The sequence below is a fragment of the Petaurus breviceps genome, unplaced genomic scaffold, assembly GCF_028583685.1.
Source record: "Petaurus breviceps papuanus isolate PSGF00001 unplaced genomic scaffold, PetGlider_PUasm1.0 186, whole genome shotgun sequence".
NCBI lineage: Eukaryota > Metazoa > Chordata > Mammalia > Diprotodontia > Petauridae > Petaurus > Petaurus breviceps.
In genome coordinates this window covers 33410177-33424039 of record NW_027185798.1, presented here as the reverse complement: position 1 = coordinate 33424039, position 13863 = coordinate 33410177, and the positions used below count along the sequence as shown (strand labels likewise).

The 13863-nt window shown below is 46.7% G+C and overlaps 2 protein-coding genes across 3 annotated transcripts; one reads left to right on the top strand and one right to left on the bottom strand.

Moving 5' to 3' along the window:
- Nucleotides 1-2155: 2155 nt before the first annotated feature.
- Nucleotides 2156-10945, bottom strand: PEX11B (peroxisomal biogenesis factor 11 beta). Of its 2 annotated transcripts, none has more exons than XM_069090155.1 (4): nucleotides 10698-10945; nucleotides 9532-9647; nucleotides 4997-5198; nucleotides 2156-3400 (listed from the first exon to the last, which is right to left on the bottom strand). In XM_069090155.1, exons 1-4 carry the CDS (start codon nucleotides 10928-10930, stop codon nucleotides 2995-2997), a joined length of 957 nt encoding a protein of 318 aa, XP_068946256.1. In that variant the 5' UTR covers nucleotides 10931-10945; the 3' UTR covers nucleotides 2156-2994. The 2 variants fall into 2 exon arrangements, with proteins under 2 accessions (XP_068946256.1, XP_068946255.1); XM_069090154.1 differs by having other exon boundaries at nucleotides 10617-10803.
- Nucleotides 10946-11090: 145 nt separating this feature from the next.
- LOC138162751 (gonadotropin-releasing hormone II receptor-like) lies at nucleotides 11091-13192 on the top strand. Its single transcript, XM_069090153.1, has one exon. The coding sequence runs from the start codon at nucleotides 11416-11418 to the stop codon at nucleotides 12199-12201; it is 786 nt and encodes a 261-aa protein (XP_068946254.1). The 5' UTR covers nucleotides 11091-11415; the 3' UTR covers nucleotides 12202-13192.
- Nucleotides 13193-13863: the final 671 nt, after the last annotated feature.

Genomic DNA, 13863 nt, shown 5'->3' with positions numbered 1-13863 from the left:
CTGGCTAAGGGAAGAGACTGAGACATGGACGCCTTGGCCCAAGCCTGTCTGCTCCTCTCCTGGTCTGTCTCCTAAATGTGGGTCTCTGTTACGATGTTTCCATCTGCATGTCTGGTGGCCCAAGGGTATAGTCTTCTGCCTTGTGTTTATATCCAGATGTCCTGTTCATCCTGTCTGTGGCCCTTAGCCACAATGACATACACAGCTGTGGATTCATTCCCGCCCCCGAAATCTCTTTCACAGAATCAATCAAAAGGGTCAGATTACTCGCCTCCTCTTTTCCTCCCTCCCCTCACCCAACCTGTGAGGCTTAAACAAGGGTAGAGGGTTGGCAGCTTTCTGTAGCACCAGAAAAAGTCCCCAGCCCCCATGGGGTCCAGGTTTTAGATATGAACCTAATGGGAAGATGAAAGGACACTGAGGGAGATCTGTCTCTCCAAAGTGCTCCAGCCAATTTCACATCTCTCCATCCTCCAGTGTCAGTATGTCTTATGCATGAGCACAGAGAGATTCCTATGTTTTAAGACTCAGCCCCGGAAACCTCAGCAGCAATTACTCGGGTGGGGCAGCCTGCCCACACACAAATTTCTCTCTACCCCCCACCACAGGGGTCCCAGATCACCACCACCCTTCTGCCTTCCCAGCACATCAGGATCCCACCCCCTAACTAGACCCTTGTCTACTCTCTGAATAATTTAATCCCCTCCTAGGGATCCCACATCGAGTCTTAGCTGGTCCCCTCCTTCCTAGCCCAACCTCTCTCCAGGTTCAGAGCGGGTATTTTGGGAAACACAGATTATAGGGGAAAGCCAAGATCCCCTTAAACCAAGGCTCAACAGCCTCCGCCTTTTAGGGTTCCCTCCCTACTTCCAGACCATCCTTCCCCCTATTCCCTTCCTAACAAATGCCTTTTCAGAACAAAGGAATGTCTTCAGTTCACTCCAGACACTAGGAAGTCAATAGGTGGGGTGGAAATTGCATGTGGTCCATTGGTCAAATGTTCTTAGGATGCTAGTCACTCTGGCCAAGGGTACTTCAAACCCTTAAGAGGACCCTGAGGTTAAGGGGGCACATCAGCACTCTGGGTGTATTCACTGTCTACCCCTGCCCTACTTTCCAAAAATTTGGACACCAGTTCCAGATAACCAAGCAAAAGCTTCCACCAGCACTATAGGAAGTCTGTCCTGATACCACCTTGGGAGGATATCATCAGAGTCCACAGATAACATGGATCAAAGCCCTGTCCTCATGGCTCTCACCAGTAGGATGTCCCTTCCCCCCAAAAGGACATTTTTACCTCTAAGATCTCAGCCCCAAGTCATCCCACATACCTCCCTCCCTACCAAGGCCCAAATAGTTAACCTCCCTCACCTGCCAGGAGCAACAGGGGTAGAGTGAGGTGAGGGGTGAGGGAGAGCTCCATTCCTGGCTGTTCTTCTGTCTCTCTGAGGAGTCCTCTGTGCTCGTGTCCCGTTTTGTTTTCTTTACTTACCCTCCTGTCCCGCCCCCCTCCCATTGGCAGCTAAAAATAAAGTCGGACTGGCCAGGAGGAGGGATGCTGAGGAAGTTGGAGGGAGCCCCATGCCAAAGCAAGGGGCTGTCTCACTGAACTTCTTGCCTCCCCTGCTGCCCTCTGGTGGCCTCATCAGGAAAGCCATGGAGAGACATTCCTCATTCATCATCTCACCTCGCCTCTCCCATTCTTTTGTCACTCAGCTTGTTTCTCTCCTGGGAGGGAGTGTTTAGGGTTCTCTAAGCTGATTTTATTCATCTGTGATATAGAAAGTAAGAGTACTGACAGGCCAAGATCCCTCCCTGCCCCACGAAGCAGGATTCATTCTGTCACAAGCCACAGCTAGGACCTCAAGCTGCTTCTATTCCTGATTCTGTAGGTTAATAAACTTGGAGTGTTGGACTCTAAAGGGAGACAGTTATCACATGTGGCTTGTGGAATCAGTCTGATCATTTTATAGTTATGCCAGCTGAGATCCTGGATGAAGCGGCCACAGCTTCCTGATGCTTTTTTCTCTCTAGCATGGAGCCTATGACCCTGAGCCTATCAATAGTTGATGATGACGACCAACACCACAGATAGCCTGCAAGGCTAGCGCAGAGGCAAAGATAGCCAGACTATACAAGTGACCAAACCAAAGGCCAATGAGCAAGACTCATCTTTAATTTGTTGCCTTTTGAGTTGGCCAGCCAGCAGGGGCTTTGGCCAGAGCTATTTACAGTTTCATTGTACAGTATTTACAATAGGATGCTGAACACAGACAGCATCACAGGGAGGAAGGTGAAAAGGGCTGAGAAATAGAAACCATTACCAGAAATACAGGAAAGGGTCAAGTTAAGGGGAAGGTGGGAGATGAAATGATAGGAGGAGAAAATCCAAATGGCTATGAAAAGGAAAACATGGCACCAAAAGGAGCTGAGGGGAGACTGTTAGGCCATTCTCCCACATGAGACCAAAGACTCTCATCTGCTCAATCATCCTCTGCACTGAAAGGGGAACGGATAAGGCATGATGTATCAAAATTCAGGGTCTCCTTTCTTCCCTCGGGGGAATGTGGTTAATAAATAACTAGGATAGAAAATGAGGAAGAATTTAAAGAGTCTCAGAAACAAATCTGAGAAAAACTAGAAAAAAAAGTAAAATAACCATACATGTTTGGAATGGGGGATTTGTTTTTCTTTGTTTCTCAATGGAGGAGTAGGAGGGAGAGGAGGATTTTTGTTGACTGAAAAAAATAAAATTTAATTTAAAAATAGTAAGAAGAGCCTCAAGAGACATAAAGAATCAGCGCAATAAGAAGAAGCAAATTATCCCACTGAATCCAAAGTCCACCCTTTCCCTGCTAGTCACTCTCCATCTGTAATTCTCCAAACTTGAGTTGTAACTAAAAGGAAAGTCAGGGTGACAATGGAACAACCGAAAGAACCTGCCACCTCTCCCCCTTCCCAGCTAAGACTGTCATCCACCCCAGAATTTTGGTTTCAGGGTTTGAGTCGAAGCCAAGGACAGAGTAGGGTAAGGATAGATAGGATGGATGACACCAGGCCACAGAACCCCACAACTCCAGGGCCACAACGCCATAGGCCCAGCTTGTCCAGTGGGATGAAGAGGTCACAAGTATTTCTGACCACATCCAGCAGGAGGGGCGGATGGCCTCGTAGAACCCGAGCCAGAAGAAGGACTCGAAGCCGAAGTCGCAGGGCCAGATGGGGCAGATTCCCTCCTGGGGCACTGACCCCCACTGTACCCCCAGCTTCACCACCTCCTGGGGTCCCTCCTGCTGACCCCTTCGGCCGACGACCACAAGCTGAAGACTCCTGTTCCATCAGTAGTCGTATCTCATAGGCGTCACGACTCAAATTCATGATGAGGGAAAATAAGTAATACCTGGGACAAAGGCACAGGGGAGAAATGATCAGTAAGACAGGCAAATCTGAGCTCAGTGCCCCAGGGGTCAGTTAGTAATCTTCTCTTAATCTGCTAAGAACATCACTTCAGACGGTCCCAAGCACAAACCTTTGCCCCATTCTGGAATGCCTTCCTATTTTTTCAGTACTAATTCAAGTTCTTCTCTACTTTCAAAACTTTGCTCAAAATTTAGGGAACTTTCCAGGCTAACTTCACCTAGTTTGGCTCACTGCTATACTCAGAACTTAGACATCCAGTTTATACTGCATTAGCATGCCCCTTTTCTCCCCTGCAGAAAGGAGCCTCACTTGTTTCTGGTATACGTTTAGTCTCCCTAGCTATAGGAAATTCTAAGTTGCTGTCTAATGTAAGCTCCCTGATGGAAAAGTCTTTCCCTGAATCCTCAGGATCTACAAAAGTGATTGGCACACAGCAGATGCTTAACTACTTTATGTGACTGAATTTAAACCCTTGAGGCCAAGGACTTTATCACTTCTGTATCCAGCACCTAGCTCTAGGTGTGGTGGACACTCAAGAATGGTGATGCTTACTGGTATTTCCAGAGAGCACCCACCCACACCCACAGTCAAGTCTATACTGGCAAATGACTATGAGAGAAGTTTGAAATGAGAGGTGGAATAAGGTGAAAGGCAGACATATGGAAATAATAGAGACCAGAGATTAGGGGACGGGGACAGTAGGAATAAAAGGAAAGGCAAAGGAGGGTATCATAACCAGGCTATGCTGCCCCCAATTTTTTTTGCTTTTGCATTTTTTTGGAGGGGGAAGGGCAGGGCAACTGGGGTTAAGTGACTTGCCCAAGGTCACACGATAGTAAGTGTTAAGTGTCCGAGGCCGGATTTGAACTCAGGTCCTCCTGACTCCAGGGCCAGTGCTCTATTCACTGTGCCACCTAGCCACTCCAACTGCCCCCAATTTCTGATTGGATCTGGGATTTCATCAGTTTAGAAAGCTTCCAGTGAAGACCAATGGAGATCTGCACCTTCTCTATACCTTCTAGTCTTAGAGAGCTGCCTGAACATTGAGTGGTTATGCTCAGGGCCCAACGTCACAGTGCTCATGTGTCAAAGGTAACTCTTATACCCAACTTTTCCTGACTTAAAGGTCACCCTGAGGTGCCACAAAACCTAATGTCTTATGTTGCATACATTTTTGGCATCTTTTAATAATAATAGATATTTTATGTAGTACCTTAATAACTGAAAGGGGCATATTATTATATTTCAACCTCATAAAAAAATCCTTTCAAGTGGACAACAGCATTATTGTCCCTGTTTTACAGATGAGAAACTGGTCCAAAGCACTCAGATGACTTGTGCAAAACTGTAGTCAGAAGCAATCAGAACAGAATTTGAACCCAAGACTTCAGACCCAAAGTTCAGTGCTCTATTTATTACATACCCCTCTCACCCCCATTTAGTACACATGGGCAGCTTAGAATCCAGAGGAATAGATGTGCTGGTTTGGGGTGGCCAGTTCTCACTGAAGGCTCATATCCCATCATCTTAGAGGAGCCCCAAAGAGGGATGAAGTCCAAAGGCAGAGGTCTCTAACCTGAATGAACGCTGGGCCCACTTCTCCTGGTCCACAAGGGGTGCCAACCCAGCCTTTCCAGCCCACAATACATTGTCACAGGCGAAGTACAAGGCTCGATTGAGATGGCTGACAGTGATGCAGAATCGAAGGACGACATCTGACAGATGCACAGCCCGTTTGGCCGACTCGAGGGCATCTGCCGAGTTACCCAGGCGAAGAACTGGATGGGAAAAGGGCAAGGGGACAGGTGAGACAGGAGAGGAACATGAAGCAAGTGAGGAGGCAGATGAACAAGACAGCCACAGGCAGACAAAACAAGGCTGCTAACAGAGTGTGCCAGTGATGAAGCAACAGGACAAAAGCAAGAAGCAAGCTCGAAGCAGGCAAATTTTGTTTCTTCATATTTGAAAACTTCAAAGTCTAATGGCCTTTTCTCCATTTCCCTTTGGTTCACAGTTTTAATCAACCCCACTCTCTCTCCTTCCAACCCCCTGCTTGTACTTTGTCTTCCAGCCACCTCAACTGTGAAACAAGAATGAGGGGTAAAGCTATGGCTTGAAGAGGATTCTTAATCAAACAAGGATGAATGGTAATCATAAAAGATAAAAACATCATTTCAATTACATAAAACTGAAAAGCTTTTGTGTGAACAATACTGTTTGAAAAAGAAAAACTGTCGACTGGAATAAAAAAAATCTTTGCAGCAAAGACCCCTGATAAAAGTAACATAGAGAAGATAAATAGGAAATTGATATAAACATATAAGAATAAGAACCACTGAGGGCGGAGTCAAGATGGTGGAGTAGAGGCATGACCTCTGAGAGGGTCCAGCTTCCACCTTCCCCAATCAATGTAAAAAGGGGACTCTAAACAAACTTTGGAGCTGCAGAACCCACAAAATGACAGAGAAGCTAACCTCCCGCTGAGGACAGCCTGGCAAGCTGGCAGGAATGGGCCAGCACAGTGTTCTGGGAGCCTAGCCCAGGCGAGCCAGAGGTTTTAGCCCCAGGACGGGTCTGACCAGCCTCAGGCCAGAGGGACTCCAAATCACCAGCAGTTGTGGCCGTTTCCAGATTCATCAACACATAGATTTGAAGGACAAAGTGAGAAGTCAGTGCAGTCTGGACTTTGAGAGCCAGTAAGTGGGAGTGCTGTCAGCTTTTGCCCCAGGGTGAGAAGCCACCAAGCCAGTGCCATGTGGCAGCTTCAGCTCCTGGCCTGCAGAGTGTAGGGGGACCAAGCAACCAGTTTGAGGGGTAATCGCTCTTGCTTTGACCTGCTTGGATTTGGATTGCAGTCTAGGGTGGAGGTCCTGGGGTGTGTGTCCAGCTTGCCAGAGTGTGTGGAGGCCTCAGAGAGGGCACCCATCTAATACCTCCATCAGCTGAGAAAACCCCAGCGTTTGGGACAAAAGCTCCACTGTCTGGTGGCAGAGTCCTACTCTGGTGGCAAAAAGCCCAGGGGTCAAGTGACTGAGGGGCAACATGACCAGGCAAAGGAAACAAAGCAGACAGAAGATTCCAACATTACACTCCTATTTTGGGGACAAAAAGGAGCAAAGCCTTGCACAGGAGGAAGACAATGAAGTCAGAACTCCTGCATCAAAAGCTACAAAGGAAAATACGAGCTGGTTACAGGCCATAGAGGACCTTGAGAAGCAGATAAGAGAAGTAGAGGAAAAATTGGGAAGAGAAATGAGAACTATGCAAGAAAATTATGAAATGAAGAGTCAACAGCCTGACTGAGGAAAATCATACCTTAAAAAATAGACTAACTCAATATGGCAAAAGAGGCTCAAAAAGGCAATAAGGAGAAGAATGCCTTAAAAAGCCGAATTTGCCAGATGGAAAAAGAATCTCAAAAGCTCATTGAAGAGAATCATTGCTTCAGAATTAGACTGGAGCAAATGGAAGCTAATGACTTTAGGAGAAATCAAGATGCTGTTAAACAGATCCAAACAAATGAAAGAATAGAAGGCAATGTGAAACATCTCAGGGGAAAAACTACTGACCTGGAAAATAGATCCAGAGAGATAATTTAAAAATTACTGGACTACCTGAAAGCCATGATCAAAGAAATAACCTAGAAATCATCCTCCAAGAAATTCTCAAGGAAAATTGCCCTGATGTTTTAGAACCAGAGGGCAAAATAGAGGTTGAAAGAATCCACCAATCACCTCCTGAAAAAGATCCCAAAAAGAAAACTCTTCGGAATATTATAGCCAGGTTCTGGAATTCCCAGATTAAGGAGAGAATATTACAAGCAGCCAGGAAGAAACAATTTGAATATTGTGGAAACACAATCAGGATAACCCAGAATCTGGCAGCTTCTACACTGAGGGATTGAAGGGCTTGGAATATGATATTCCGGAGGTCAAAGGAGCTGGGATTAAAACCAAGAATCACCTACCCAGCAAAACTCAGTATCATGTTTCAGGGGAAAATATGGTCATTCAGTGGAATAGAGGACTTTCAAGCATTCTTGATGAAAAAACCAGAGTTGAATAGAAAATTTGACATTCAGATACAAGAAGCAAGAGAAGCATGAGAAGGTAGAACAGGGAAAAGAAATCATAAGGAACTTATCAAAGTTGAACTATTAACATTCCTACATGGAAAAACAATAATTGTAACTGATGAAACTTATATCTATATATAAGGGTATATGGGCATATGAATACATATGTGAGTGTGTGTATATATGTGTACAGGTATACATAGATAGAGGGCAGAGGACCAATTTAACAGGAAGGGATGATACTTAAAAGGTGAAATTAAGAGGTGAGAGAGGAATATAATGAGAGGAGATGGGGAGAGACAGAATCGGGTAAACTATCTCATATAGAAGAGGCAAGGGAAAATGGTTATAATGGAGGGGAAGAATAGGAAGGCAAAAGGGAATGGGTCAACCTTATTCTCATTGAATTTGGCTTGGGGAGGGAATGAAATACACACTAAATAGGGTATCTACTAGAGAGTAGGGGGGAAGGGGATGAAAGGGGGGATGATGGAAGGGAAGGCAGGCTGGGGGGGAGGGAAGTTGAAAGCACCCACTTCTGAAAAAGGATGGGATCAAAGTAGAATAGAGAATAGAACAAGTGGGAGGTGGGATAGGAGGGAGGGAAATATAGTCAGTCTTTTACAATATATCTACTATGTTATTGTTTTGCATTAGCTATACGTGGTACAACCTATACTGAACTGCTTATCTTCCCAGTAAGGGTAGGTGACAAGGGAGGAAGGGAATGAATGTGGAATTCAAAGTTTTACAATCAAATGTTAAAAAATATATATATATACTATTATTAATACTATTTTACATGTAATTGGGAAATAAGATATACAGGCACTGGGGCATAGAGATCCACCATGCCCTACTGGAAAAGTTGAAAGGGGTATGGGAGAAAATATGGGAGAGAACAGATTGGAGGAGAGGATATCCTGTGGGACTGCTATTTTGGGCTGGTGGGCAGGGGAAAAACCGAGAGAAAATTTGTAACTCTAAATCTGGCGGAAATGAATGATGTAAATCAGAAGTTAATAAAGCATTTGAAAAATGGAAAAGAAAAAAAAAGAGTAAGAACCATTACCCAACAGATATGTGCTTAAAGGATATGAAGAGGCACTTATCAAAAGAAATTCAAGTTATCACCAATAATATAAGTATTCCAAATCTCTCATAAGAGAAAAGCTAACTAAAAACACAAGGTTACCTCACAATTATCAGACTGGCAAAGATGACAAAAGACAAAATTGGTAAATGTTTCAGGGTTTGTGGAAAGACAGGAACACAAATCTACTGTTGGTGGAGCTCTGAACTGATCTAACCATGTTAGAAAACAAGCTGGCCACATAGTAGAAAGCTCAGTAAACTGTGTGTGCCCTTTAATCCAGTGATACCATGACTAGACATAATCCCAAAGAGGTCAAAGACAGAGGGAAACACTTCATATCTACAAAAATATTTATAACAGCACTTTTTTGGTAACAGCAATAGAATGGAGGGAAATGGGTCCCTGCTGATGGGAGAAGAGATGAACAAATTGTGGTGTATGAATGTAATGAAATATTACTGTTCTGTAAGAAACATCAAATATGAAGAATTTTTTAAATGTGGGAAGATTTTCATAAATGGAAAACAGTGTGAAGTAAATAGAGCCTGATGAACTGAAATGAAGACCACAATATTGTAAAGATAAACAACAACTAATAACTTTAAAACTCTAATCAAGGCAGTGACCATCTTGACTGACACTAGGAATGCTGGCTCCTTTATCCCAAGAGAGATGGTGCTAGGTGTGGAATAAAGCATGCATGGTCAGACATGTATAATGTGATTTGCTTTACTTAACTCAACTTAGGAGGAAGACTGAGGAGGTGATGCAAAAATCACTGAGAAGTGACAGATGTTTAAAAGAAGAAAAGCATACCAATAAAACATTTATTTAAAAATTTTTGGTAAAAATACATGGAAGAAGGGCCTAAGAAAGAAGTTAAAAGGAATTAGAGAACCCTTGACCCTCATCTATTCAGAGAAGGAGAAGAGTAACTTACGCTTTCGTCCAAGGCTCAGATGGCCCTCCAACTGCCTTATTTGCTTCTGAAGTTCAGGACTTGCCCCATGTTTCTGCAATGCGTGACCAAGGAGAGAGCAGGCATACTGGGCAGCCCTATGGGAAGTCGGAAAAAGAGGTAGGGGTGGGGAGAGGGTGGTGGGGAAGTCAGAATGAAATACCTCCTTCCCCAACAGAACTTTCCTTAAGACTTGCACACCCCCTATCCAGGCAACTTCCTTGCCACACAAACCCACTCCCCAGGTTTCTTCGTCTGCCCTTCTGAGCAGTAGAGAAGAGAGGGTATAGGGCAGGGGAACCAGAGGTCATGGGAACAGGAGGGTGAGGAAAGAGGTGAGGAAAGAGAAGCTGTTGGGGAGAGGGAAGCGTGGATTAAATAAAGCAAAGGAAGTGAAAAGAAATGGACACTGAAAGAGGGGGTGGAGGGTCGTCGCCAAGCACCCAGGTAGACATGGAGGAATGGGTGGGTGTGCTTGGGGCAAGGGCAGAGTGAGTGGTAGCACGGAGCTCGGGGGGCTTCCCTGCAGGGGGGCGGGGTCTGGAGGCAGAGTTGGCACCCAGGGCACGACCTGGGGCGTCTCCCAGGCTGCCAGCGCCCCAAGGCCTCTGGGCGCTCCGGGGCAGAGTCCGCAGACTCCACTCCAGCGCGACGGCAGAGTCAATTCCGTTCTGCCTCCCATGCTGCCTGGGTCACGTGGGCACGAGCCCCTCAAAGGGCCAGCAGGAACAGCGGGAACCGTGGCGACCCGGCGGCTCCTACCGTCTCCACCACGCTCCTACCACATACACACAAACACAACGAGCAGGGTCCGAGTCCCTCTCGGAGGGGAGCTTGGTCGTTGGGGTCTCCACCCCTCCCCGTCCTGCCCCCAACCCATGCCTCAATTTCCCCATCTGTTCTGCGGGCGGAAACGAATCATTCCCTCACAACTCGCCCAGCGCCCGGCCCCGAGGGGTCTGTTACTCCCGGCCTCCGTACCCGGGGCTGACCCCTTCTGACCCCCGTAGCCCGAGCGGGCCGCAAAGGTGTGTGTCTCCGCTCGCGCCTCCTGACCCCGGCCGCACCTGCACAGGCGCTCTCGGGCCTGGCTCTGGGCGCTGAAGCGGACCCAGGCGTCCATGCCAGCGGCCCCGAAGTCCACTAACCGGCTCTGCGGCCCAGTCCTGCCCAGTTGGGCCCCGTCTCCTTTCCCCTCCCCACGCCCACCTCCGCAGAGCCCGACGGCACCGCGCGAGGGACAAACTGGCGAGTCAAGCAAAAGCGCGTGCAGGCCCCGCCCCTCGGAGCCCAGGCCGGGCGGAGGCCCTCTGGGGCTCGGCATCTCCGCCAGCGCTTCGGCTTCTCCCAGAGGCGCGGTCGCAAGGGGAGTCTCAGCCATCTCCACCGATTTTCCCGCGCCCCAGGGACCGGAGCGACTCCCAGCACATACCTCGGGGGCCCTTCGGTAGCCGCCGCCTTTAAAAGTACTGGCACGAGGAGGAAGGGAGGGGCGGGACCCGCTGGAGGAGTGGCCTGAGGAGGAGGGGCGGGGGCGGGGCGGGCCGGCGGGAGGCTGGAGTGCTCAGCAGCAGCCGCAGTGACCTCCAGCTGCAGAGCGGGCACCGGACTGCAGCGCGCCTGGGACCGCGCACGAGACTGCCGCTCGGCTGGCTGGGTCTGGTCACGGAGCAGGAGGGCCTGGGAAGCCCCCTGCGGGCTGGACAAGAGGATGGGATCCTGAGCTCTGAACAGCGGGGTGGAGCTCAGATGGGGCAGAGATGGGGAGGGTTCCTGAGGCTGCGAGACCACGATGACCCGTACCAGCCCCTGGCCTGACGGGGGAAAGGATGGGCTGCCCGAGCTGGCCGCTTCCTCCCTGCAACTATGTCCACCGATAACGACACAGTCTGGGGCTCTTCAGCTGGAGAGGAAGCCTGGGCGGGGGCGGGGGTCGAGGTGGAGGAGTCAGCTCTTCCCACCTTTTCAACCGCCGCCAAGGTCCGAGTAGGAGTGACCGCTGCCCTGTTTCTGTCGTCGGCTGCAGGGAATCTGGCTGTGTTGTGGTCAGTGACGCGGCCAAGATCTAGTCGACTCCGCCCCTCCCCTGTCCGCAGACTTTTTGGCCACTTGGCCGCTGCAGACTTGCTGGTCACTTTCGTGGTCATGCCACTGGATGCTGCGTGGAATGCTACAGTCCAGTGGCTCGCTGGAGATGTTGCTTGCCGGACACTCATGTTCCTGAAACTGCTGGCCATGTACGCGGCTGCTTTTCTGCCTGTGGTCATTGGACTTGACCGCCAGGCTGCAGTTCTCCATCCCCTTGGACCCCGAGGGGGTGGGCGAAAGCTGCTGGGAACGGCCTGGGGGCTTAGTTTTCTGCTTGCCCTGCCCCAGGTGAGTGACCCAGGGAGTGTGAACCTGAGGAGTCAAGGTATTATCCTACCCCGGAACGCACGAAAAAGATATCTTTTACCTCTTCTTTGCCCTTCAAGTCGTTTACATGCAATTTGCATGAAATTGAATGCAGAGTCGCCCCACCCGCCCCTCGAAGGTCTATCCTTTCCATCCCGCTTTCCATTTTTCTTTAAGGCTGCTTTCTCACTTTACAATGGGTTCCCCAAACTTGAGTTTTTCTCTTCTCAGTTTTCCTCCAACCCTACCGTAAACTAGGAGAGGCTGTTGTAGCTGGAAATAAGAAAGGGAAGTGAAGGCGTGAAGTAAATTGAAGTCATGGTATGCAGAGTTTTGGTGCATGGCAGAACCTGAATGCTTCAGGCAGTTGTGAAGTTTAAATCTTTAATCTACCCGGGAGTTTCCGAAGGTTAGGGAGAAAAAAAGAACAACGAAAACAAAAGTACGTTTTTTTTTTACCAAAACAAACAAAACCCTAGGTACCTCGGTAATAGAGCAGCTTCTATTTGTGGATAGACTAGAAAAATGTTAGGATTCTGCATTTTGGAAGGAGTCTTAAGAAAAAAAAATGCTCATGTACAAGTACTGCACTTTAAGGTTACGAAATATTTTATACACAGCTCATTTGAGGCTCACAACAGCACTATAAGTTTGGCAGAGCATTTAATGTCTAATAATAATTCCTTATTGAACGAATATTCGCATTTTCAAGAGGAGAAACCAAGGCTCAGAAATAAATGATTTCCCCTAGTTCACACAGCCAGTAAACGAAAAGCCTGGACTAGAATCCAAGTTTTCTGACTCTAAGCTAGGGTTATTTTTACTGCAATATAGGGATTTAAATCTACAAAATCATCAAAAGCCACTAATTTCCACAGTACAGAAACTAGGTGGCAACTCTTAGAGAGGATACATATAAGAATACTGAAAGCAATCCTAATTATGGTTTTAAGACAAATATTTTGCCCAATGACTAGTCAATATTCCAGGTAACTCATCCTTAATTGTAAAGAAACTTTGCAGTGGAGGGAGGAGGTACATTAATATGTCTTTTATATAAAGACAAAATTAGTTATACACTGAATACCAATGCCAACAAATTAATAATGATGATTTTGGGAGTAGAAGTAGGAGAAATATTTTGCAAAAGGGTTTTTTTTGGCAGATCCATGGTCACTGAGATAAGTTTTTTGCTAAAACCTTTTTAATAGATGCGATTTTTAAAAAATAAAATTTGACATTTTTAAAATGTGTTGGTCTTTTAGAGCTTAATATATGTATGAGATGTTTAAAGTTATTGAACTGATTTGATTGCTTGCTTATATTTATTAAGTTTCCAGGTGCCAGAGACATTTAGAAGGGGAGGTTTCAGCAAAAGGGATTGTGGATGTATTGAAAGATTTCTTCTAACTTGTGACTTTACCTTTGGGCCTGAATTGCTTCCTCTATAAAATGAAAGGGCTGGGTTAGATAGTCTATAAAGTCCCTTTCTGCTCTAGAGTTATATTAATCTTTCATTACTGAAAGGAAAGAATAAGAGAGGGATAATTGTGGTAAATGTAAGTGCTATGGATTGCTTGGAGCTTTGATCTACTTTTAGAACATGGAGAAGAGTTAGATTCCAGGTCATTTGAGTCCATTCAGATTTGCACCAAATACTGATTTTTCCACACACCCATCAGTAGCTACAGAAGGACATAATATAGTTTATAAAACCTGTGAGCTTTCATTTTCAGTTTATAGAATGGTTAGATTTCTGTTCATTTATTTGGCTCCATTGCATTCTCCCTCCCCAAAATATCCCCTTCCAAGGTTATTTCTGAGCATTAGATGGCAGAATAAGAAAGCAGTGAACACCCAGGAAAAAAAAAGAATAATCCATTATATTTACTAAGAGGATGGGCGGGGTTTTTTTTTTTT